Here is a 21,638-nt window from a genome sequence, read left to right on the forward strand (position 1 = left end):
TATTGAAATGTGCTGCTCTTGTTGTCACAGAGCTGCCATGAAGGGGACTGCCCGTTCATGCTGATTGAGTGCCTGGCATGTAAGGGAATGATCAAACTGAATGAAAAGGAGCGCCATTCGGAGCGGGAATGCCCCGAGAGACGCCTCAACTGCAAATACTGCAAATCGCTTTTCTACTTTCCAGACATTAAGGTATGAGAGTCCCAGCATAAGCACACTTCAGGTATCCTTACCCTGAGACCCATCTAGACAAGCACCCTGAGGCAAGTGAGCAAGTGTGAGTACTGTCCATTAGGGGTAGATCATTGTATTAGCACTTCTTGAGAGAAGCAAGGATCTGTCTAGTCTGAAATTTATGGTCCTGTTTTAACTAGCTGCTAGGGTAAATCACAATCATTTGTGTCCTGAACAAATGTTCATAAAGTGTCTAGATTGGCACTTCCAAGGGTCTTAGTTATCCTGAGTGACTTGGCAATCAGTTAAGCTAAAAGAAGACCACAAACTCCAGTGTAGAGATCCTCGAAGTGGCTTGTACAATGGAGCAATCACTGGGCTGTTTCACTGTCGCTTTTAGGGAAAGGAAGTTATTTGCAAACTAATGAATATTTCAAGCTTTACTTGAATGAGAGAAGCTAGATGTTGCTTTGCAAGATGCTAACTTTACCCAGTGTTGTCATTGTACTGTTGGTTCAGTTGCATTCTTAGGGTCTGATATGAAACCATGATGTGTGCCATTTTGCCACTGACTGATTGGAATTCGATAGCTGCAAGATCAGCCCCTTAGTGTTTAAGCAAGACTAAAGCCTTTTCACTCCCCTCTGTTCTCTTGGGTTTTCCCAGTCTGCTTGCAGGACGATAATGTAATGGGAAAGGAGACTTTTTTGTTATACAGCCCACTCTGAGAGTAATGGCAAGCTGCCTAAAAGTGATGGAGATGAAACCTTGAACATTCAAGTTAAAAAGAGAGATTTGCCCTTGTGGCAGCATACCTTGCTAGCTGGCGGGGGCTGTAAATGATTGCTCCATCCCTGTGTGGTTAGATTGTAATGCATCATTCTTGAACGATATCCCTCTGCCTCTTTGGCCCAAGGGTGGAGTGGCTTCCTTTTATAGGAAGTAAAAAAATAGCTTTGCTTTGAACAGCTTTCCATGGTACCTGTGCTGCGAGCGGAGAAGGATACGGTGCGGGGAAAACCAGTGGAGAATCCAGAAAAAAATTCAGATATTTGTATGGAATTTTTTTGAAATGTGCCTGTTAAAGCTAATATTTGTAGATGTCTTAGAGAGATACAGCACAGTGCAGTTTCATTTACAGCATAACAGCAGATTTGTGCTCAATCAGTACTTCCCTTCCAGCTGGCATGAACAGAGTGTGTCTCTCAGATAGTGCATATTCAGTAGAGTCTATCTGCGGCTGCTACTTAGAACATAAATGTTCTTTCCTTCATGGAAGATAAATGCTGTGCAGCAGTCTTAGACTGGTTGGGAGCTGGGTGGGGATTGAATGAGAGGGCTAGGAAGGGAGAGTGGCTGGAGGGAAGAGGAGTAGAAATGAGACCTGTTTGTAAATGGCAGACTTGAGGGAGTCTACAGCTCCACCTCGTCAGATCTTCTGTTGTATATGCTATCCCTTTTGAAATAGTTGCATTTGAGGTCAAACCTTCCTCCCTTTACTGAAGTGAAGTGGTGCTGTTATCAGGATTTTATGGGATAAGGAAGGGAATGAAGAAATTGTTTGGAGCCCTCTTAGGATAGGAGCAATTGCTGGGTAGGGAGGGAATCAACCCCTCTGTTTTGAGTGGGTTGAAGTCACACACCCCACACCAACTTTTACAGAATTCTACTAATCCTTGGTATTGACGTACACAGTTAATCCAGTCTGTTTGAACTATCAGTAGATTGTAGCATTCACATCTCCAAAGACATTGCAGCTGCTCTCTTGGCTCAAATACTGTTCCTTTAATCTATGGAAGGGAAAGAGTAATTAGTAAAACATTAATATGAGTTAGCAAATGGATTTCTCTTTTCCGTTTCTGATGTGGTGGTAGAAATGTAGCTAGTGGTTTAAAAAACAAAGCAAGTCTTTAAGAGTGTGAGTTTTGTACAGTATGAACATGACCTGCAAGGTTCCCAAATAGTTCAGATTTTAGACAACAGAAAGAACTGTGTATTTATAAAAGGAAGTTCATTAAAATGAATGAGTTTCTAGTACTAAGTGAACAATTCTATATATTTAATCTGTTTTAATCTGACTTGCAATATACGTATAAGCAATAGAACTCCAGCAGAAGATCAGAAAGATGACATAACCTACCTGGCACATAAGAAGAGTACTAAAACACGTTGTCTAGATTTCCCTTTTGGGTAGGAGATTTTAACTTACACAAGATCGAGTGATTAGACATTTTGCTTATCACAGAACTAATGTAGGAAGAGAGGGTTTCAGCACTACAGGAAAGATATGAAAAGATGAGAGGAGGTGTTAAGAGTTCCCATTTTAATTTTTACTTTTATCTGTTGAGGGGTCAAAAAATCAGGTTTCTAGGGTCATTTGTGTGTATTCTCTTTTCCCTCCTAAAACAAAGTTCTTACTGCAGAATAAATGTAGGGTTTTAAAAAATTTTTATCTTTAAAATATGATTGTCTGTCTGGTTGGTTGAGAAGCACTTGCTTGGTGAACTGATCTGGACATGGGAGGCAACATTGGAAAGCTCATGATCTGTAGCTGTCAAGTGTGGCTTTGGGGTTTTAATTCAGCCAACTGGTGTCCGTTAGGACTGGCAGATCATGGAAACTTCTTATCAGGAGGGTGGTTTTTTTCACATAAATCTCCTGAACATGTGTTTTCCAGGCAAAGCTACAACTGTAGTTTCTTCTTGATTATGTTATTCCATCAAAGAAGTAATTTGATTTTTCTCACAATTAGTATGAGCTGAAACTAACACTCTTAAATCAAGGCTGAGTACTTGGAAAGGCACAAAGGCACTCAAACACCATAACAGCCTGGAAACTGCAATGTAGAAACATGACTTGACATGCAGAAACACCACGATTAGGCCAGGATTTGATTTATGTGCTGTCACATGACAGGCCTTTTGCTAGTAAAATGTATTCGTAATAAAGTATTGGGTTCATTGAGTTGCATTCTTCACAGTGGCCTTATCAAAGCTGTTTTAGGTGTACAAATGGCCTCTTGTCACTTCTTTTACAGGCTCATGATGAGATCTGCCCTAAATTTCCACTGAGTTGTGAGGGCTGTGGGAAAAAGAAGATTCCAAGAGAGAAGGTATTTGAACATTCTTGTTTCATAGCACACGCTGCATGTGGTTTGAGTTCTGACAGAATGTGACTTGAATTCTGTGAGCATAGAAGAGGGACCCTTGAGCTAGCTCATGAGAGTGTTCAGTCTGTATTGAGGAGTGAAGGAAAACAATTGAACACATTTAATTTTGAGAGGCAGCTGCCATTCACACCCAGTTACAATGTTCCATAAGGCTCTTAGCACTGGGGTTGTCTCAATTTGTGATGCACTATAATTACTTGATGTTTTTTCATGAGTAGTGAGTAACTCCACCTAAATCAGACTCTGATTAATGCTGTATTTGGGTGCTAACCACAATGACCAGAGAGACTCTTTCGTCCTTGCATAGTGGGTAACTTATCCTAGGTAAACATCTTTTATTGGACCAACTTCTGTTGGAGAGAGAGACAAGCTTTCAAGCTTACACAGAGTTCAGAACTTGTCTCTCTCACCAAGAGAAGTTGGCCTGATAAAAGATATTAGCTCACCCGTCTTGTCTCTCTAATATCCTAGGACCAACATGGCCACAACAACACGTATCCTAGATGATAGAGTTACGTTAACTGCTGTAGTTAGTAGGGAAGGAACACCGCTATTCCACTAAATGAAAGACCTACAACCCTTCAGACCTAGCATTGGACTCCACATCGATTACCCAAGGAGTGACTCTTGGGACAAGTGATGAGGCACTGAAGTTCTAAAACCTTGATTGTGAGTCACCTTGGAAAAGTGAACCCCTCGGTCACTCTCCCATCTAATAACTGAAAACTGCCTTGAGGCAGCTGAAATGGGTGGGCTTCCCACTGGAAACAGGAGAGAGTCTGAAGAGTTGGGTAAAGAAGGTTTCGAAGTGGACAGTAGCAGAGGCCTCAACACCTATAGCAGGGGAGGGCAAACTTTTTGGCCCGAGGGCCACATTGGGGTTGCGAAATGGTATGGAGGGCCGGGTAGGGAAGGCTGTACCTCCGCAAACACCCTGGCCCCCGTCCCCTATCTACCGCCTCCCACTTCCTGCCCCCTGACTGCCCCCCTCAGAACCCTGACCCATCCAACCCCCCTTGCTCCTTGTCCCCTGACCAGCCCCCCATCCCCCCGGGACCCCCTGCCCCCTATCCAACCCCCCCTGCTCCCTGTCCCCTGACTACCCTAACCCCTATCCACACCCCCGCCCCCTGACCCATCCAACCCCCCCCTTGTCCCCTGACCACCACCTCCCAGGACCCCCATCCCTAACTGCCCCCCCAAGACCCCACCCCCATCCAACCCCCCCTGCTCCCTGTCCCGCCCCCCTCTGGGACCCCCTGACCTTCCGGGACCTCACCCCCTATCCACCCCCCCCCCCCCCCCCCCCGTCTCCTGACCGCCATCCCCCGAACCTCCGTCCCATCCAACTGCCCCCTGACTACCCCCCGAGACCTCCTGCCCCTTATCCAACCCCCTCTTCCCCTGCCCCCTTTCCGTGCCTCTCAGAGCGGCAGGACAGGCTTATTGGAAAGCCTGGGAGATGGGCGGGTGCAAGCCACACTGTCCGCATGGCTGCGAGGGAGGGGGGACTGCGGGGGAGTGGCTGGGGTCTAGCCTCCCCGGCTGGGAGCTCAGGGGCCAGGCAGGACAGTCCCACAGGCCAGATGTGGCCTGTGGGCTGTAGTTTGCCCACCTCTGTCCTATAGCCCTGGCATTGTGATCATTGGATGCCAATCTGCCTGAGTCTGAAATCTGAAGCCATTACAGCTGACCCAGACTTGTACCAATACGGAGCAGGACTTTCAGTTGTTTAAAGTTTTAACTTCCTCTCTCTTTCCTTTCTCTCCAAATTTTTTGTTGCTCCACAGTAGACATTGTCCCAGCGTAACCATGCTGTTGCGTGTAACTCAGAGAATAACTTGAATCACTAAGGGTTTATCTACCTGGTACGTTAGTCTGCACTAGAGGGGTGTAAATTCTAGTGCGCACTAGCATGTTGCACACTAACTGGTCCACGTTGTCCCTGCTGTTGAACACTAAAAGTTCCCCCCGAGGTCATAGTGTAATACCTAGGGAACTTCTAGTGTGCACTAGAGCACTTTTAGTGTGCACCAATAGGGTACATACAGCCAGTTAGTGCACAATGCACCAGTGTGGACAAGCCCCCTAAGTAAGTGAGTCACCTGGGTGTGGGAGTATTTGTCAAATTAATCAAACGCCTTTTCATTTCCACATAATGAAGCATGTGGCTGTGAATTGTCATCCGGTAAAGGTCCAGCATATCTAATTGGTAGAAGGAAGATTTAAAAACAGGATGATGTGTGTCAGTGCCTGTTCGGGCTCCCATGTGCGGTATGATTAGCACTAACAACTCCATGCTCCAGTGTAGCTGTTGGTGCTTCTCTCCAAAGGGTATACATGGTCCTGGAGGGCAGCTACCAAAAAGCCATTGCCATGCTGAGAAGTAGCAGATTTTGGTGTGTTTGAGGTACAGTGTTTCCTGTCTCCACTGGTTCTGTGGATGAAGGGAAAGCAGTGGACATGTTGTTTCTTGACTTTAGCAAAGCTTTTGACACTGTCTCCCACAGTATTCTTGCCAGCAAGTTAAAGAAGTATGGGCTGGATGAATGGACTATAAGGTGGATAGAAAGCTGGCTAGATTGTCGGGCTCAGCGGGTAGTGATCAATGGCTCCATGTCTAGTTGGCAGCCGGTATCAAGTGGAGTGCCCCAAGGGTCGGTCCTGGGGACGGTTTTGTTCAATATCTTCATAAATGATCTTGAGGATGGTGTGGATTGCACCCTCAGCAAGTTTGCAGAGGACACTAAACTGGGAGGAGAGGTAGATACGCTGGAAGGTAGGGATAGGATACAGAGGGACCTAGACAAATTGGAGGATTGGGCCAAAAGAAATCTGATGAGGTTCAACAAGGACAAGTGCAGAGTCCTGCACTTAGGACGGAAGAATCCAATGCACCGCTACAGACTAGGGACCGAATGGCTAGGCAGCAGTTCTGCAGAAAAGGACCTAGGGGTTACAGTGGACAAGAAGTTGGATATGAGTCAACAGTGTGCCCTTGTTGTCAAGAAGGCCAATGGCATTTTGGGCTGTATAAGTAGGGGCATTGCCAGCAGATCGAGGGACGTGATCGTTCCCCTCTATTCGACACTGGTGAGGCCTCATCTGGAGTACTGTGTCCAGTTTTGGGCCCCACACTACAAGAAGGATGTGGAAAAATTGGAAAGAGTCCAGCAGAGGGCAACAAAAATGATTAGGGGACTGGAACACATGACTTCTGAGGAGAGGCTGAGGGAACTGGGGATGTTTAGTCTACGGAAAAGAAGAATGAGGGGGGATTTGATAGCTGCTTTCAACTACCTGAAAGGGGGTTCTAAAGAGGATGGCTCCAGACTGTTCTCAGTGGTAGCAGATGACAGAACAAGGAGTTATGGTGTCAAATTGCAGTGGGGGAGATTTAGGTTGGATATTAGGAAAAACTTTTTCACTAGGAGGGTGGTGAAACACTGGAATGCGTTACCTAGGGAGGTGGTGGAATCTCCTTCCTTAGAAGTTTTTAAGGTCAGACTTGACAAAGCCCTGGCTGGGATGATTTAATTGGGGATTGGTCCTGCTTTGAGCAGGGGGTTGGACTAGATGACCTCCTGAGGTTCTTCCAACCCTGATATTCTATGATTCTATGAAAGGATTAGTGGACCCTGAAAGAGGGCACCTGCTTGTGGCAAAGTGTTTGCAGTAAGGACTCAAACAGGAAATAACATGAGCATGCTCCTAGTTCTTAGGTCTTCAATGCTTAGCTGGAAATAAAATTATCAAGCTGTGATGTGATCTCAGCACACTGCCTTGGGAGCCATCATTATATAAAGTCATGGATTTGATACAGTGCATCATCTCGAACAGCCCGCAGGCACAGTTACACCAAAGGAGTGAACTGGAAAATATGCAGGGGAGAGGGGAAGCTTTGGGACTCCCGTGGCTTCATGCAGTGCTTGCAAGCAGCAGCAGGACTGCTAAGGGTGGATGTCACTCTTACTCTTGAAACCTTCTTGCATTTGTTGGCTTGTCTTTTTTATTTGCTCAATTACGTGATTGTGAAACCTGCACAAAGTTGAATGAATGTCCATCTGTCCAAAATGGCTGTTCCACCCCTGACAAAGTTTATGGTCTTGCCATATCACTTTGAAAGAGTGTGTCATTGGTCACACTAATCCCCATTGATCTGGCACATTTTGTATGTGCTCCTGGGAAGCCTTTTTTTTTTTTTTTTTAAAGGAGCTTCATTTTCAGTTGCAAAGGAATGTTTGAGTTGTGATGAGAGCTGCAATGAGGCCCCCACCTTTAGTAGGTGGCATCTTGTTTTAACTGGCCACTTCAAAGTAATCCCAGGGCTTCCTGTACAGCTTTGTTTGGCCAGATTCTAGGTTCCCTTGGACAGTCACTGAAGACAGATCTCATTATGCAGGCGATGGTCAATTGTATCTTCACTAAGGAGCAAATGCAGAAGTGGCAGGTGGGATTATCCCTGCTCCCCCTGGGCCCTGCCAATCCCTGCATTGTGTCCTGTGCTGTTGGGGCACCTAAAGAGGAAGTGCCCGATCAATAACATTGGGTGAATCAACTCTCTGGCCCTTAAGCACTGTTGGATCAGCTTCATGGACCACAACTGTGTCATGATCAGTAAAGGGTCAGTTATCCTCTAGTTCATCTTCACCTTCCTGTCTTGTCTTGGGTGTAGGGCGTGGAGTTTCTTGGGGTGTGTAAAATGGAAGAATTAGGCTTATATTTGTCATGTTGTTTTTCCCTTTTTTGTAGTTTCAGGACCATGTGAAGACTTGTGGCAAATGTAAAGTGCCTTGCAGATTTCAGGTTGTCGGCTGCACTGAGATGGTAAGGCCAGTTTCTTAATATTTGTCTAGGGCCTTGTCTTCACCGCAGTGTTAGCTTTTGGTATAACTTGAGTGTTGCCCCAGCTCGTCTTGCATCCACACACGCAGAGCTCTAGATGGAGTGAAGTGAAATGTAGCTGGCCTCTGGTGGGGGTGGGGGGTTGAAGTTTGAGTGCTGCTGATGCTCTAGCTAAGCAGTGGGAACGCAACTTATGTCTAAGATTGTTTCTGTCCAGTATCCAAAGCTGGATGTATCTAGAGAATTAATTGATTTGAAGTGATTGTTTCCTCAGTGCAGAAAAATTCCTCATAGCAGAATGCTAATATTCAGAGAAAGCAGGCGCTCCTGTTCCCTGGGAGCATGGTTCAGGGATCTTCTTGTAGACTGTTTTGTGGGGAAGTGTGTCCAGGCTTCTGAGCTTGGCCAATGAAGGCTAATAGTCACTCTTGTCTCTGGAGCCGGGTGTTGTGGGGAATGGAAGAGAAGCCATTCAGTAAGCTCTCCAGGGCGGTGAGTAGCAAACTCCCTGTGCTTAAAGTCAGACTGCTGCTCCTGGATACCAAACCACGCTGATAATCTACCTTTAAAGACTGTGAGGCTCTGCCCAGTGAGGCTTATCTCCCTGGGAACAGGACACATTTTTCATTCTGGGCTCTAACCTGCGAGCAGTTTGCACACGACCCTGCTGTTGACCCTACACAATTGCAAATAATTTCAGCCTGTCTGTAACTCACTAGATCCAAGACCAGGCAGCCCAGCAGCCTTTAGGAGCTGAAAGTACAAATCAGCCTGAGTGCAATAAAGAAACCTTCCTGGATCAGGACCAGGATTGGTTTATTAAGTCCTTTTGGTGTTAGAGCCAGAACCCAGAGGAATGCGTCTGGCATCTGCCTGCAGCAATTTAGCTGAGTGGTACTTTCAGCTATGCAGTAGCATGCCACAGCACACTGCTGCAGGCAAGTGCCAAAGGAGGTTGGTACTGCCTGAGGAGTAAGCCATGCTCGGGTGCGTGTGTGTGGGAGGGATGCGGCAGTCTTTCATAGTGTGGGCTCTTCAGACAGTGAGAATTTGGAGAGTAGTAAACACCTCCATTCAGAACATGCCAAAGAGTAGGTCTCAGACGGCTTTCATGTAATTCCTGAGTAGCTGGGAGCATGGTGTTATTACACATGTGATTTTATAAATAAATAACTCCTGATTCTGTGTGATGACTGAGCTTATGCGTAAAGCACAGGACAGGGTATCAGCCGACATGGGTTCTCACTGTGGCAAATCACTTCCTCTCTTTGCAGCTTGGGGATAATAATAGTAATACATCCCGTCCCAGACGTTTCGAGAGGGTTCATTCACTACTGTTTGTAAAGTGCTTCTGAGGGATCCTTGGACTGAAGGTGCTATAGAAGGGGGGCAAAGCTTTATCATATCTACAGGGGGGTGAACGTTCAACATCTGTCATTGTGTAAGATTAGAATTTTCCTTTTAAAAAAAAAACCTGCTTGCTGTTGAACAACAAGTTTGTAACTGTATCTTTCGTTGCATTACCCTTTGCTTATGTTAGTTACAGTTGTAAATCGGAGGGGATGAATTGGTCCTGTGGATCTCGTGCCATAGTGGGAAGCTAACTTGCTGCAAATGGGAATGAGTATTTCTTTTTCTGCAGGTGGAAAATGAAAAGCTGCTGGAGCACGAAAGCAAATGTGTGGAGGAGCATCTGTATATGTTGCTGGGCTTTGTGCTCCGCCTCAAGGCTGAGTCTGGAGACTTAAAGCACCACCCAACCCGTGGGTCAATGCAGGACAACTCCATGCTCTTAACAACCAATTCGCTGTGCTCTGAATCAGAGCTCTCTGAGTCCTTGGAGCTGCAGGGGAGGTGCGAGGCCCTGGAGAGGAAGACAGTCACATTTGAAAATATTGTGTGTGTGCTGAATCGGGAAGTGGAAAGGGTGTCTCTGACAGTGGAGGCGTATAGCCGGCAACATCGGCTGGATCAGGAGAAAATTGAAATGCTCAGTAACAAGGTCTGTAACCTCTGGCTTTGGGCTTCTGATTCTTTGTGTTCTATGAACATCTTTCAAATCAATTGTCCCAGTAATTAAAGTTCTTAGCTTTAGTGCAGGTGTAATGTGTGCAGGGGTCTGTGATATGACCTCACGGCTATCAGGAGCCAAGCTATGAGTATATTTGAGATGTTCTGAGGAAAAGCTCTCTGGACACATACTCCTGTGAGATATACAGAGGAGGCAGCATTTCAGCTTTCTGGATGCTGAAAGAGCCCTCCTGTATTTGTAATGACCCCTGAGCCTGGTCAGCTCCTCACCCTTATAGTGGGAGAACCTCAGTTTCTGCAGCCTTACCTGCATCCTCAGCTTGTCTGCTCTAGAAAGGTGTTCTGCTTTAAACGTTCCAGCCTAGTTAAAGCAGCAAACTTCCCCCCGCCCCACACTAATGTGGATGCAGTTATACTGTCAAAGCTTATTCTGCTTTGGGAACCAAAATAAGCTAATAAGGCATCTTTATACTGGTGTACATGCGTCCACACTAGAGGTTATACTGGTATAACTGTATTGGTAAAAATTCACATCTCCAACTGACATAGTTACACAAGTATAACTTTTTGAGTGTAGACTAAGTGTTAGACTTTTTCAGGGTGTCCATCACCCTAGTATCTAGATCAGTGGTTCCCAAACGGGGGTTCGCAGAACATTACGGGCGGTTCACCAGAAAAATTTCACTCATGGCGGCCAGAGGACCCCGGGCATTGGAGGCAGCAGGTGGGACCTGGTTGCAGGGCAGACAGCCCGAGCCCCAGGGAGAGGGGGCAAGGCAGTTGGGGCTGGCAGCCTGAGCCCTGCCCCCGTGAGCGGGGGAGCCGGCAGCCCAAACCCCAGTGCTCCGCGCGGGGCTGCCAGCCGAAGCCCCAGGGAGAGTGGGGCCAGGCAGTTTGGGCTGGCAGCCTGAGCCCTGCCCCTGTCAGCCGGGGAGCCGGCCGCCCGAACCCCAGCGCTGTGCTTGGGGCTGCAGCCCGAGCCCCAGGAAGAGCGGGGCCAGGCAGTTGGGGCTGACAGCCTGAGCCCCGGTGCTCAGCAGGACCTGCTACCTGAGCTCAGTGGAGCTCAGTTGACCAGGGCGGTCAACGGGGTCCAGCAGCAGGAGCCCCACGGAGTGCGGAGGAAATTTAAATTTAAATCCCTGGAAATATTCATTTTTAGGAGGGGGTTCACGAGATTTCACAATTTAGTGAAAGGGATTCGCGGGCTGTTAAAGTGTGGGAACCACTAATCTAGATGCCATTTCAAAACCGCATACATGTTAGAGCGGGAAAAGACCTGTTATGTAGGTCATCCTCCTACCAGTACAAAACTGATCCCTTACAGTATGCTCTGCAATCTTTGTCTGGCTCTAGGCCGTCTCATCCTTCATTGACCGGATTCTGCCATCCGCAGCTAGAAAGTGCCCTGCCCTGGCAGTGAAGAGAGATGCTGGTTACCTGTTTGCTCAAGAGCAGCAGGGCAATCTCAAATTATTTTTAGTGAGTTTCGCCAATAGCGGTGGATTTCTTCCCTCTCCTGGCCACCATCACATCTGGAGAACATTCCCCACCAAAGATCAGGCCTGAATGAGGTTCACAGGATCCCTTGACTTTCCTGTGTCCCTTACCAACTTATATTTCTAAACAAGGTGCACTGTGTATTCCCCTGATCAGGTCCGGCAGCTGGAAAGGAGCACTGGACTGAAAGATCTGGCCATGGCTGACATGGAGCAAAAGATCCGTGACATGGAAGCTTCCACCTATGATGGCGTTTTCATCTGGAAGATTTCAGACTTTGCCAGAAAACGTCAGGAGGCGATAGCTGGCCGCTGTCCTGCCATCTTCTCTCCAGGTTGTTACCTAGACATTAGCGAAATACTGCGAGGCTTTCCATGCTCCAGCTGTGCCCAGTCATTTGAGTAGTGTTGAAATGGGCATGTGGCATGCAGAGATTGTTCCTCCCAAGTTCTTTCCCTCACCCCCCAAGAATGCAGTAGAGACTGATTTGTTACAGTGAGATAAGTGAAATTGCATTGCTATAAGATATCCCTTTTTCCTTGCACACAGACGACTTTTCTTTCCCATCAGGAAATGTAGCCCTCTTAGGCCCGGAAATAGTCCAGCAATAATAGCCCTTTTTACACAGCACAACCAAAATTAGGGCCATCAGAGAGATGGTAAGCAAGGGAAGGAATCGAGGTACGTAGAGCATAACATGACAATATACAGTGTGTCCAAAGACTAAACTGTGTTACTACACAGGGATCGAGAAACATGCATATCTCCAGCGAGGCTTGCACAGCTGCCTGCTCTTCAGATAGTCAGCATGCTCACCCCAGCCATGCAGCATTCCAGATCTTCTAAAGCGAGTCTTCAGATCACTACCCATGTTGGTCTTCTCTGAGCTGTGAACTTGCTAAAGCAGCAGCATTCCAGCACTCCAGATGCCATCTCTTTGGAGGGGGTCAGTACTAAATGAGCCCTGGAGTGTGCTAGTGCCATAGTTGAGGGTTATGGAATCTGTGTCTGTGCCAACAGGAACAGCTCTGTTTCTAAACCAGCAGGATGATTCCTTTTTAAAGCAGCCAGTCCTTGGAATTGCACATAAGCCAGAGACAGACTAGTTTAAACAGACAATCTAAAGAACTGTTTTACATCACCAGTTGTGGTTATTTTTATATTGTATGGGGACTTTTTTATTCTCTATCAAAAACATTTTTGTCCCTTGGAAAATCCCTTTTCTCCAGTTTTTCAGTGGAACTGAAGCTTTCCCATAACTGTGTTTGATCTAGTAAGGCTTCCTCTTAAAAACAGTGATCAGCCTTGAAACCCCCTAGACTCCACGTTCTAGCAGGGTCAACTCTGCCCTTTGTATTTCCAAAGCAGACACACTGAGTTCCACGCCATTTTGTGTGCGCCTTTGAGATGAGACCTTAAAATCTTACATCCTGTCTGCTCTCTGGGCACTAAACTCATACAGCCCTGGAGGGGTTTGACCCAGTTTCCTTGGCCTAAATGTCTCCTCTCTCACCCCCACTTCCCTTCTTGTGTAACATGCTATATGCTGGCTGATGCCTGTACTCTTCCCCAGAAGTGGCTGCATTTTAGTAGGAAACACTTTGGAGAGAAATGCTATATAAGATATTTCAGAGTAACAGCCGTGTTAGTCTGTATTCACAAAAAGAAAAGGAGTACTTGTGGCACCTTAGAGACTTCACTTCATCGGATGCATACTGTGGAAAATACAGAAGATGTTGTTATACATACAACCCATGAAAAAATGGGTGTTTACCACTACAAAAGGTTTTCTCTCCCCCCACACTTTAGATAAGCTGTTACCAGCAGGAGAGTGGGGTGGGGGGAGAGAAAACCTTTTGTAGTGGTAAACACCCATTTTTTCATGGTTGTATGTATAAGAACATCTTCTGTATTTTCCACAGTATGCATCCGATGAAGTGAGCTGTAGCTCATGAAAGCTTATGCTCAAATAAATTGGTTAATCTCTAAGGTGCCACAAGTAGTCCTTTTCTTTTTATATAAGATATTAATTCTTACATCCTGTGTCACATCTTTATTAATGAGCCAGGTCACTGATGATCTCACAGCTGTGGGAACAGTGTTTTTTTTAAAATTGCTGCAACAAAGGGAGCATAGACATTTGTGGATCCTGTTACAAACAGGGTTTGGGGTTTTTTTTGTTCAAGCCCCAAGGCCCACAGAAAAGCCATGTGTTGTGCTTGGTTTGAAAGGGACTGGAAATGAAAGAGAGAGAGAGATTTTTTCATGGAAAAACACTTAAGAGAATGTTTATGGGGAAGGAAAAACTTACCTGCCAGGCCCTGAGTTCGAAGGTTTGTGTTTCCTGCATGTTACTTAGACCCACCACTAGGCAGGAAGCTGCAGTCCTGATGCTGCTTTAGCAATGCAGAAATGAGGCAGAGAAACAGAGGTTAGGATTGGTTAAAAATTGCCTTGTAGGTGCGTAGTTTTCCTTACTGAGCTAAATGGACACTTGGTGCAGATTTCTAGCATACATGTCTCCGGTACTTTGCTGGCTGGTCTGTCTTCACCTGAGCTTGCCTCGTACTTTGCTCAGCTGTCCTTCTCCTTCTTCCCTCAGTTTGTTTTTGAATTATGAACATCTCAGTAATGCGTGGAGGCCCCAGCTGAGCTCAGGCCCCATTGTGCGAGTACTGCACAGCTCCATAGTGGAAGTGACAGGCTCTGTCCCCAGGAGCTTACAGTCTGCACCGACAGACGGAGCAGTGGGGAACAGAGATGAAGTGACTTGTCAGTGCCAGAGCCAAGAGTAGCAGCCAGCTCTCCTAAGTCCCAGCTCGGTGTCTGACCCACTGGACCACACTGCCCCTGTGCATCCCGTCATAACAGTGCACCCAGTCCCTTAGAGACGGGCCTGATCGCATTACCCTCCATATGCACACAAGCCACCCATTCCCCTCACATTCTACCAGCGTTAGCACGTTGGTGTATCCACACTGGTGCATTGTTATGAACGGGCTGTTCCCTGCATGACTCCTTCAAAGGCACACTGTGCAATATAGGCGCAGCTACGCGCAGTGTGCTCTCCCCTTCCTTGTGGAAAAGGAGATGCATAGCTTAAAGAAAGAGGGAACGAAAGGCGGTGGCTGAATGTAAAACTACACCTCTGCACTGTTTTAAAGTAACTTGAGTGTTCCTGGCACGGTGGGGCTCAGTATCTGGGCCCCAGACTCCAGGTCAATGGTAGTTAGTTTACAAGTACAAAGATGCCTGAGCGAGTGTTCTGTCTGCCAGCCGGAGATCTCAGACACAGTTTGGGTTCTTTCCTGCTTGTACACTCATTGCTAGTAATGAAGGGGAGTAGGCCAGACTAGGCCCTCAGTGACACTTGTTCAGCCCTGTTCCCTTTAATGGGGTTGCACAGGTGTGACTGGCCCTGTCACTGGAACATAGGCAGCAGTGGGATTGTTTCCTAAGCAGGTATAGGCTCCAGCTCCATCTCTCAGAGTGGAGTTGTCTCTGCAGGGCAGGAGAAGAGTGGAGGGAAATCCTTTAAAGGTCAGCAAACTCTTTGTTCTTGTCTTGTAACAGTGGACGCATGTTAATTGGGCCTAGTGCCTCATGTACTGGGGCCCCAGTGTCTTGTGTGCTTTTAAATACATGTGCCATCATTTATTAACCCCCTTTATCTGCACCCAATGGAGCTGCTCCTGTGGGACCCCAGCTCAGGGAGCCTGCTCCTACTTATGCTTCAAAAGGCAAAGTCAACAGACAGTTGAAACTGTTTGGGAACCATCTGGGCTCCCCTGCTGCCCTAACCCTTGTTCTGCACCCCTGTTTATTCTCAATGTTTTGCATCACTTAGCTTTCTACACAAGCAAATATGGCTATAGGATGTGCCTGCGTGTGTACCTAAACGGGGACGGCACTGGACGTGGGACCCACTTGTCTCTGTTCTTTGTGGTGATGAAAGGACCCAACGATGCACTTCTGCGATGGCCCTTCAATCAGAAGGTAGGTGCTGGGAGTGAGTGCAGAGCCAGTCCTGGTGCCTGAAAGACCTGCCAGACCTATTGATGTATTTCCCTTGGTTTTAGCCCCACTCGGCCCCTCAGATGCCTGCTCTCCTAGACACCAGAGAGCTGGCACGTCCAGCAAGCAGAGGCAGAGAACGCAATCATTGACACTAGGCCAGGGGTTCTCAAACTTTATTGCACCACAACCCCCTTCTGACAACAAAAATTACTACATGACCCCAGGAGGGGAGACCCAAGCCCTGCCACCCTGAGGGGTGGGAGGTGGGGCTGTAACCTGAGGCCCACTGTCCAGGGCTGAAGCCCTCGGGCTTCGGCTTTGACCCGAGGTGGTGGGGCTCAGGCTTCAGTTTCCACCCCAGAACCCAGCAAGTCTGAGCCAGCCCTGGCGACCCCATTAAAATGGGGTCCCGACCCACAGTTTGAGGATTGCTGCATTTGGGGGAGCTCTTCAATGCAGGTTCCTGTCATGGTGAAAGCCCAGGATACTACAAGAGAGGCCCAGAGGAGAGGGGAAGGGGAAGAGGGACAAAGATACAGTCAGGAGTGGGATGTGTTTGGAGAATGAGCAGAACTTTCATAGTAACCACGTTCTGTGTTCTCCAATATTTAGGGACCCTGAATTGTGCTCCCTTAATCTGAGCTGTCATCTTTATTTTCTAAATTAAATTTCTAAACCTTGGCAGTTGTGAAGAAAACTTTAAAAATAAGAACCAGGTATAAACTGATGCGGTGCTTGAAACGACCCATTGGAGCAGTGTGATGTGCCTTGCTTATCTCAAAGGGACATGCATGCGATGGGGCAGGATCAAATTGAATATCAAAATCTGCAGCTGCTGGCTACCCGGGCTGCTGCGCGGACTTCATTTTCGCATTGAATTTAGCAAAGTCCCTAGTTGTCAGTCCCTCTGAACCAAGTGTAGAATTTCCCTTGTGGCACAGCAGAGACTGGGAGAAAGCAGGGAGCCTTCTTGCAGGATGTAGATCTAGCTGGGGCTTGGAATTGAGCCTGAACGCAGGTATTACCCCAGCTTGCTGCCACATGAATGCGTAAGGTTGTGTGTGTGTCTGCAGCTTTCAAAAGGTTAAAATGAATGGGAGTCACAGACTGGGGGCTGCATGTTTGCCATATTGCTTCATGCTCTTTCTCTTTTGTATTCACCTCTAGGTGACCCTGATGCTGCTGGATCAGAATAACCGGGAGCACATTATCGACGCTTTCCGACCCGATGTGACGTCATCGTCCTTTCAGCGACCCGTCACCGAGATGAATGTTGCCAGTGGCTGCCCACTCTTCTGCCCAGTCTCCAAGATGGAGGCCAAGAACTCTTACGTGCGTGACGACGCCATCTTTATTAAAGCCATCGTAGATCTCACAGGCCTCTAAAGCCGCCTCCCCACCAGGAGCACTGAGCACAGTGCTAGCCGACCAGGGCTCGCCCTGTGCTGTACCCTCAGCATGCCCCAGAGCAGGGGCAAAGTCCAGACCTGGCCCCGTCCCTGAAGGGACCTACTCCGCTGAGTGGAAATGCAGTGTCTGATGGGAACCCTCCTTTGGTGTCAAAACACCAGCTGCTGTAGTGCAGATCTTCCTTGAGAAGAGGCTTGTGTTGAAGTTAGTTTCAGTTTGATCCATGATCAATGGGGACTGGATGATCCCCTGCAGGAATCAGCTACCAGGGCTCCCTGCACCCGGGTTTCAAGCTAAAATGAAGGCAGCTCTTATGTACTTGTTTAATGCACAACTCCTACAATGGAACAGGCATTCAGCTTGCCCAGAGCATCACTGCACATCTCCCTTTGGCCAGGCTCTTTCATTCGCCTAGGAGAGCTCTGTGTTAGAGGGAGCTGGTTTCTCTCTGGTGTTTTTGCTTAAAGGTTCTGTAATTCTGTGTTGCTGGTTGGTTTGATCTTTGACATGAGGGTGTGAGGGAAGACATGGCCTAGGAGCAGGCAGAGGAGGTATGTGGGCTTGGCACGGCAGAGATAGCTGTTAGCTCTCAGGGAGAGGGAAGCAGTTTAGCGGAGTCTCGCTGGCCTCTCTTTGGCAGACATAGCTGCAGAGGCACTTTGAGTGGGGCCATATGTCAGTAGGGCAAGAGGAAGCTGTTCCCAGTGTCCATGTCAGAGACCCAAACCCCTGCCTGGGTTTTATCTGTAAGTGATCTGATGGGAGGGGAAGTGCAGAGTGAGGGAGGACAGCACCTGCGGAATATTTTCCTCCTTTCTTTCAGTGTAGGCATCCTATAGAACCTACTGCTCCAGTGCTCTAGGTGCCTTTGGCATAGCTTGTGTTTTTAACGACCAAAGAGATGAGTCTTGTAACTCTCTGGAGCGGGTCCTGACCAGTCAGAGAGGTGCCTTGGAATCTAATTTGTTGCCTTTTAATGGTTAACACCGGGAGCTGGGCTTAGGGCAGGACAGCCTTGGTACCCCATGTGTGAGCTGGTCAGCACCCCAGGAATGAGGGTTTAGCTGAGGGGTTGAGCTCATTAGCTCCTTTCCCCACCGCTCTCATCCTGGGTCTTAGCGCATCTCTCCATTTGGCTTTGCAGGCAGGCCCCTTCTGGTGTTCTCTCGCCTGGAGTCGTTGATCCCCCACCGAGTGTCCTCCCCAAGGTGGCAGGAGATCTTGAATGTGAACTCTTGGGCTCTTCACTCTATCAAGGGGGGTTAGTTGTTTACAAGGCTGGGGGACTAACAGCCACTGCAGCCCTGATTGCTGCGTGTAGCTTTTCAGTAGCACAGACTGGTGGCTTCCTTCGCGGTCACGCTCTCCAGAGCAGCCTGGCCAGCTCAGTGTGCTCTCTCCAGCCAGCCAGTCTGCAACTGCTTGGTTAGAAACTGTCTTAGGGCTTTCCCTGTGTACTCTTCCCTCCCTGAGTTCCTTGCACTGTGGCCCCAGTTGTTTTTCTATTTCGTGGAGAATGGGTCCCCCTCAGTGTGTTGCCATTGTGGCTAATTGGCCCCTCAGAGTTACTCTGTGGTGGTCACCTGTAACTCCAGAGTGGCCATTAGTCACTTTGGAGCCTTATTTGTGGTTTTCTGTCTCCTCTCCCCTTGGGTCCTGTTCTCTCCCACCAGTACAAACCTTCAGGTTCTCTTTGGCCAAAGCACCCAGCTAGCTGCTTTTCGAACCATCCTTCAGGTGTTGTCCCAGCCCTGTCCAACTCTTCCCCTGCTCTTCTGGCCTGGAGGACAGGCAAAGAGGCTGGCCCTGCTGCTCATGTCAGAGGTGCTCCCGGTGGTTGGCTGGAGCCCCCAGAGAGCAACAGCCCCACTTCCAGGTAGCATCAGTGATCCGCTGCCTGTGTGCAGGGGAAGGAATTCTCTGTGGCACGATCACCAGTTAGCAAATGCAAGGGAATCCAGGGTTGTGAGATTGTGGCCCTCTCCGTGGAGGAAGGCCATAGCCCTGCTGTTGTGTCCTCTAAAGAGAGAAATTGTGTGTTCCTCACTGGTCTACAGAGCTGAGACACTTCTGCCTTCACGCTGTCCTAGCTCGGACCAGCGACAGGCTGTCTCACTGTAGGCCACCACTCAAGCGTAGGCAGCTGCCTGCTTCAGTCCACTTGGCCTCATGCTCCTCCCAGCCCTTCCTGACACCTCAGCTGGGGTCAGAAATCAGTCAGTGGAGATGAGTTTTGATTCCAGGCTAGGGTGACGGGAAGCTTCTGCCAGGACTAAAGGGGTGCATATTGGCTCGTGCCCAGAGAAGTAAGCCAGCAGGGGTCTCCAGCACTGCACTGCTCCCCAGCTGAGAGGCCACTATTACGGAGCCGTTATTTACACGTCTCTCGTTTCTGGGCCAGGAGCAGTGGCTGGTTCTCTAGGGATGGGGGCAGGGAAAGGATTATCTGTGTGCAGAACTCCCCATCCAAAGAGGTGCCAATTCCATGATCTCCAGCTGCCAATAAACAGATGTAAAACAGCCGCTCCATGGGAGTCAAAGGGAATTAAATCAGCTCAGTTTAAAGACCAACTTCTAGATACTGGAGGGTCACTGGAGCAGGCTGGGGTGTGAGTGCCTGCACCGCCCTAGGCTTCCAGTCTGTACAGTACTCCACAGCACTCTCTGAGCCTTTCTGCTCTCCCAGCCCTGCACTGACTCCAGCCACTGTTCCCTGCCCTGAGGCAGGGCTGCTGCATGCCCAGTGCAACGGGCCTAGGGGCTGTTCAGTTTCAGAACACTGTGCCCAGATGGGGCCCAACCCCTCAGGAACTAGCTGTTTCTCCAGCCTGTTCCCCTTCATGCCAGGAGCCTGTTTTCTGTTACGTGCACTCTCCAAATCCCCCTTGCAGTGACTCTCCTGAGCCTTTGGGCACTTGCTAAGAGTGGTTTCCCTACCTGAGGAGGCTGGAGACCACACATTCCTGTAGACTGAGCAGCTGATTGGCTGTTCGCAGGGGCCAGCCTGACTCTTTGTACTACCGTCCTCCAGCCCTGGGAGGGTCCACTGACAAGGCCATGGCAGAGTTAAACTGCTGCAGCAGAAGGCAGTGGGAGGTGAGCTCGCCCCTGCTTTGGGAAGTATTAGCTTTGTCTTCAGTGGCCAGGGCCTGCTTTTTGAGAAACATCAGTGTCACTGCTGGGCTTGTCCCTCCACAGCAAGCTCCGGGGATTTAGAGTACAGCTGCCTTTGGGGGATTGAGCGGTCAGGCAGTAAGGGGACAAGTGGAGATTTTTGGGAAAGGGGACCTGGGCCCCAGGTCCCATCAAAGGCCTAAAGCCCTAGCAGGGACCCTGAGGTTTGAAAGGCATTTCTGGCACATACTGTATATTGGCATCTGCTGTGGGTTCTGTCCAAGAGTCAGTCTGGTGGCTGGGGTGGAACCCAAAGCCAGCTCTATATAGTGCTTATGGCAGGAGAGACCAAGGTGCTGTGCTGGAGCTGTCTGGCTCTCCCTCCCTGTGGAGAGGTGTTGGGATGAGTTTTTCGCCAAGGTTCAAAGCCTACCTAGGATGGCTGGGACTGGGGCTGCAGGAGCAGCCCTGTTCCACATCGTGCTGGGGACTTCACAGACACGTGATGGGCCCCTGCCCCCAGGAGCTGCTATCCTAAACAGTGAGGGGAGAGGACTCCAAAGAGGAGCAGCGTCCAGACTCCCCTGCTGTTCTGTGCTGTGGCAGCAGTGGCCTCCTGTGCAGCAAGATGGCTGCTGCTGTGCTTGTTAGACCACATTTTGTGCAAAGTGTGGTGGCTCCAGCAAGCGATTGCGCCCTGCTGCACAGGCATGGATGCTGTTAGTGGAGGCCCCCTTGATCCCTGTGTGACACACGAGGTGTTGGGGGATGCTTGCGCTGTCACTGCTGCACCTTCCCTCATAGCATAAATTCACCCAAAAGCCTGCACTGGCTTCCTGCTAGAGCCCCAGTGTTCCCATGCTGGAGAAGACCCCCTGGTTCCATCCAGGCTGTAATATTGACCAGAGGAGCCCAGCTCTGGCACAGAAGGAACCACCTGTTATATCCGTCTCCTGGAAGAGGGTCCTATCTGCATGAGCAAACCTGTTCCAGCTGAGGGCACAGTTGGGCTGCTGCCCGTTTAAGCACAGCAGAGTGGAGGGGGAGAGAAGGGGTCCTAGTTTCTGAGGAAGTCACTTGAAAGATTTCCTGCTTTTCATGTTGTTCTCTAGAGGGCTGAGAGTCCCACCCCATTGCTTACCAGCTGTGCCAAGGTTGATGGCTTTTCCATGCAGGACCGCCTACCCCCCCACCAATTATTTCAGCTTACTGCCTTCCTTCAGTGGAATTGACTGGCTTCCCCCTGCTGTTGGCTATGATGCATTCAGCTGCAGCAGTGTCTGTGTCCACAAAATTCCAGAGTGCTTGCGAGGCTAAATGCCACCTGTGCCATGCAGCACCCACTTTGTGAAAAGGTGGGGGCTGGAAAGCCAGTGGA

At 48.8% G+C, this 21,638-nt stretch overlaps 1 protein-coding gene across 8 annotated transcripts in view; it reads left to right on the forward strand.

Annotated features, from left to right (window-relative positions):
• Nucleotides 1-17,627, forward strand: part of TRAF2 (TNF receptor associated factor 2) — a 41,759-nt gene extending 24,132 nt beyond the window's left edge. For 4 of the 8 annotated variants that reach the window (XM_027829863.3, XM_027829864.3, XM_043530717.1 and 1 more), the window contains exons 5-11: nucleotides 31-192; nucleotides 3,212-3,286; nucleotides 8,096-8,170; nucleotides 9,831-10,190; nucleotides 11,876-12,053; nucleotides 15,567-15,715; nucleotides 16,904-17,627. In XM_027829863.3, the coding sequence (XP_027685664.2) occupies nucleotides 31-192; nucleotides 3,212-3,286; nucleotides 8,096-8,170; nucleotides 9,831-10,190; nucleotides 11,876-12,053; nucleotides 15,567-15,715; nucleotides 16,904-17,122 (1,218 nt within the window). In that variant the 3' untranslated portion in view covers nucleotides 17,123-17,627. The remainder of the gene's footprint in view (nucleotides 1-30; nucleotides 193-3,211; nucleotides 3,287-8,095; nucleotides 8,171-9,830; nucleotides 10,191-11,875; nucleotides 12,054-15,566; nucleotides 15,716-16,903) is intronic. The other 4 variants (XM_043530719.1, XM_037880083.2, XM_037880082.2 and 1 more) reach the window with 3 other exon arrangements.
• The last annotated feature ends 4,011 nt before the right edge of the window (nucleotides 17,628-21,638 follow it).

Source organism: Chelonia mydas, chromosome 16 (assembly GCF_015237465.2).
Source record: "Chelonia mydas isolate rCheMyd1 chromosome 16, rCheMyd1.pri.v2, whole genome shotgun sequence".
Classification (NCBI taxonomy): domain Eukaryota; kingdom Metazoa; phylum Chordata; order Testudines; family Cheloniidae; genus Chelonia; species Chelonia mydas.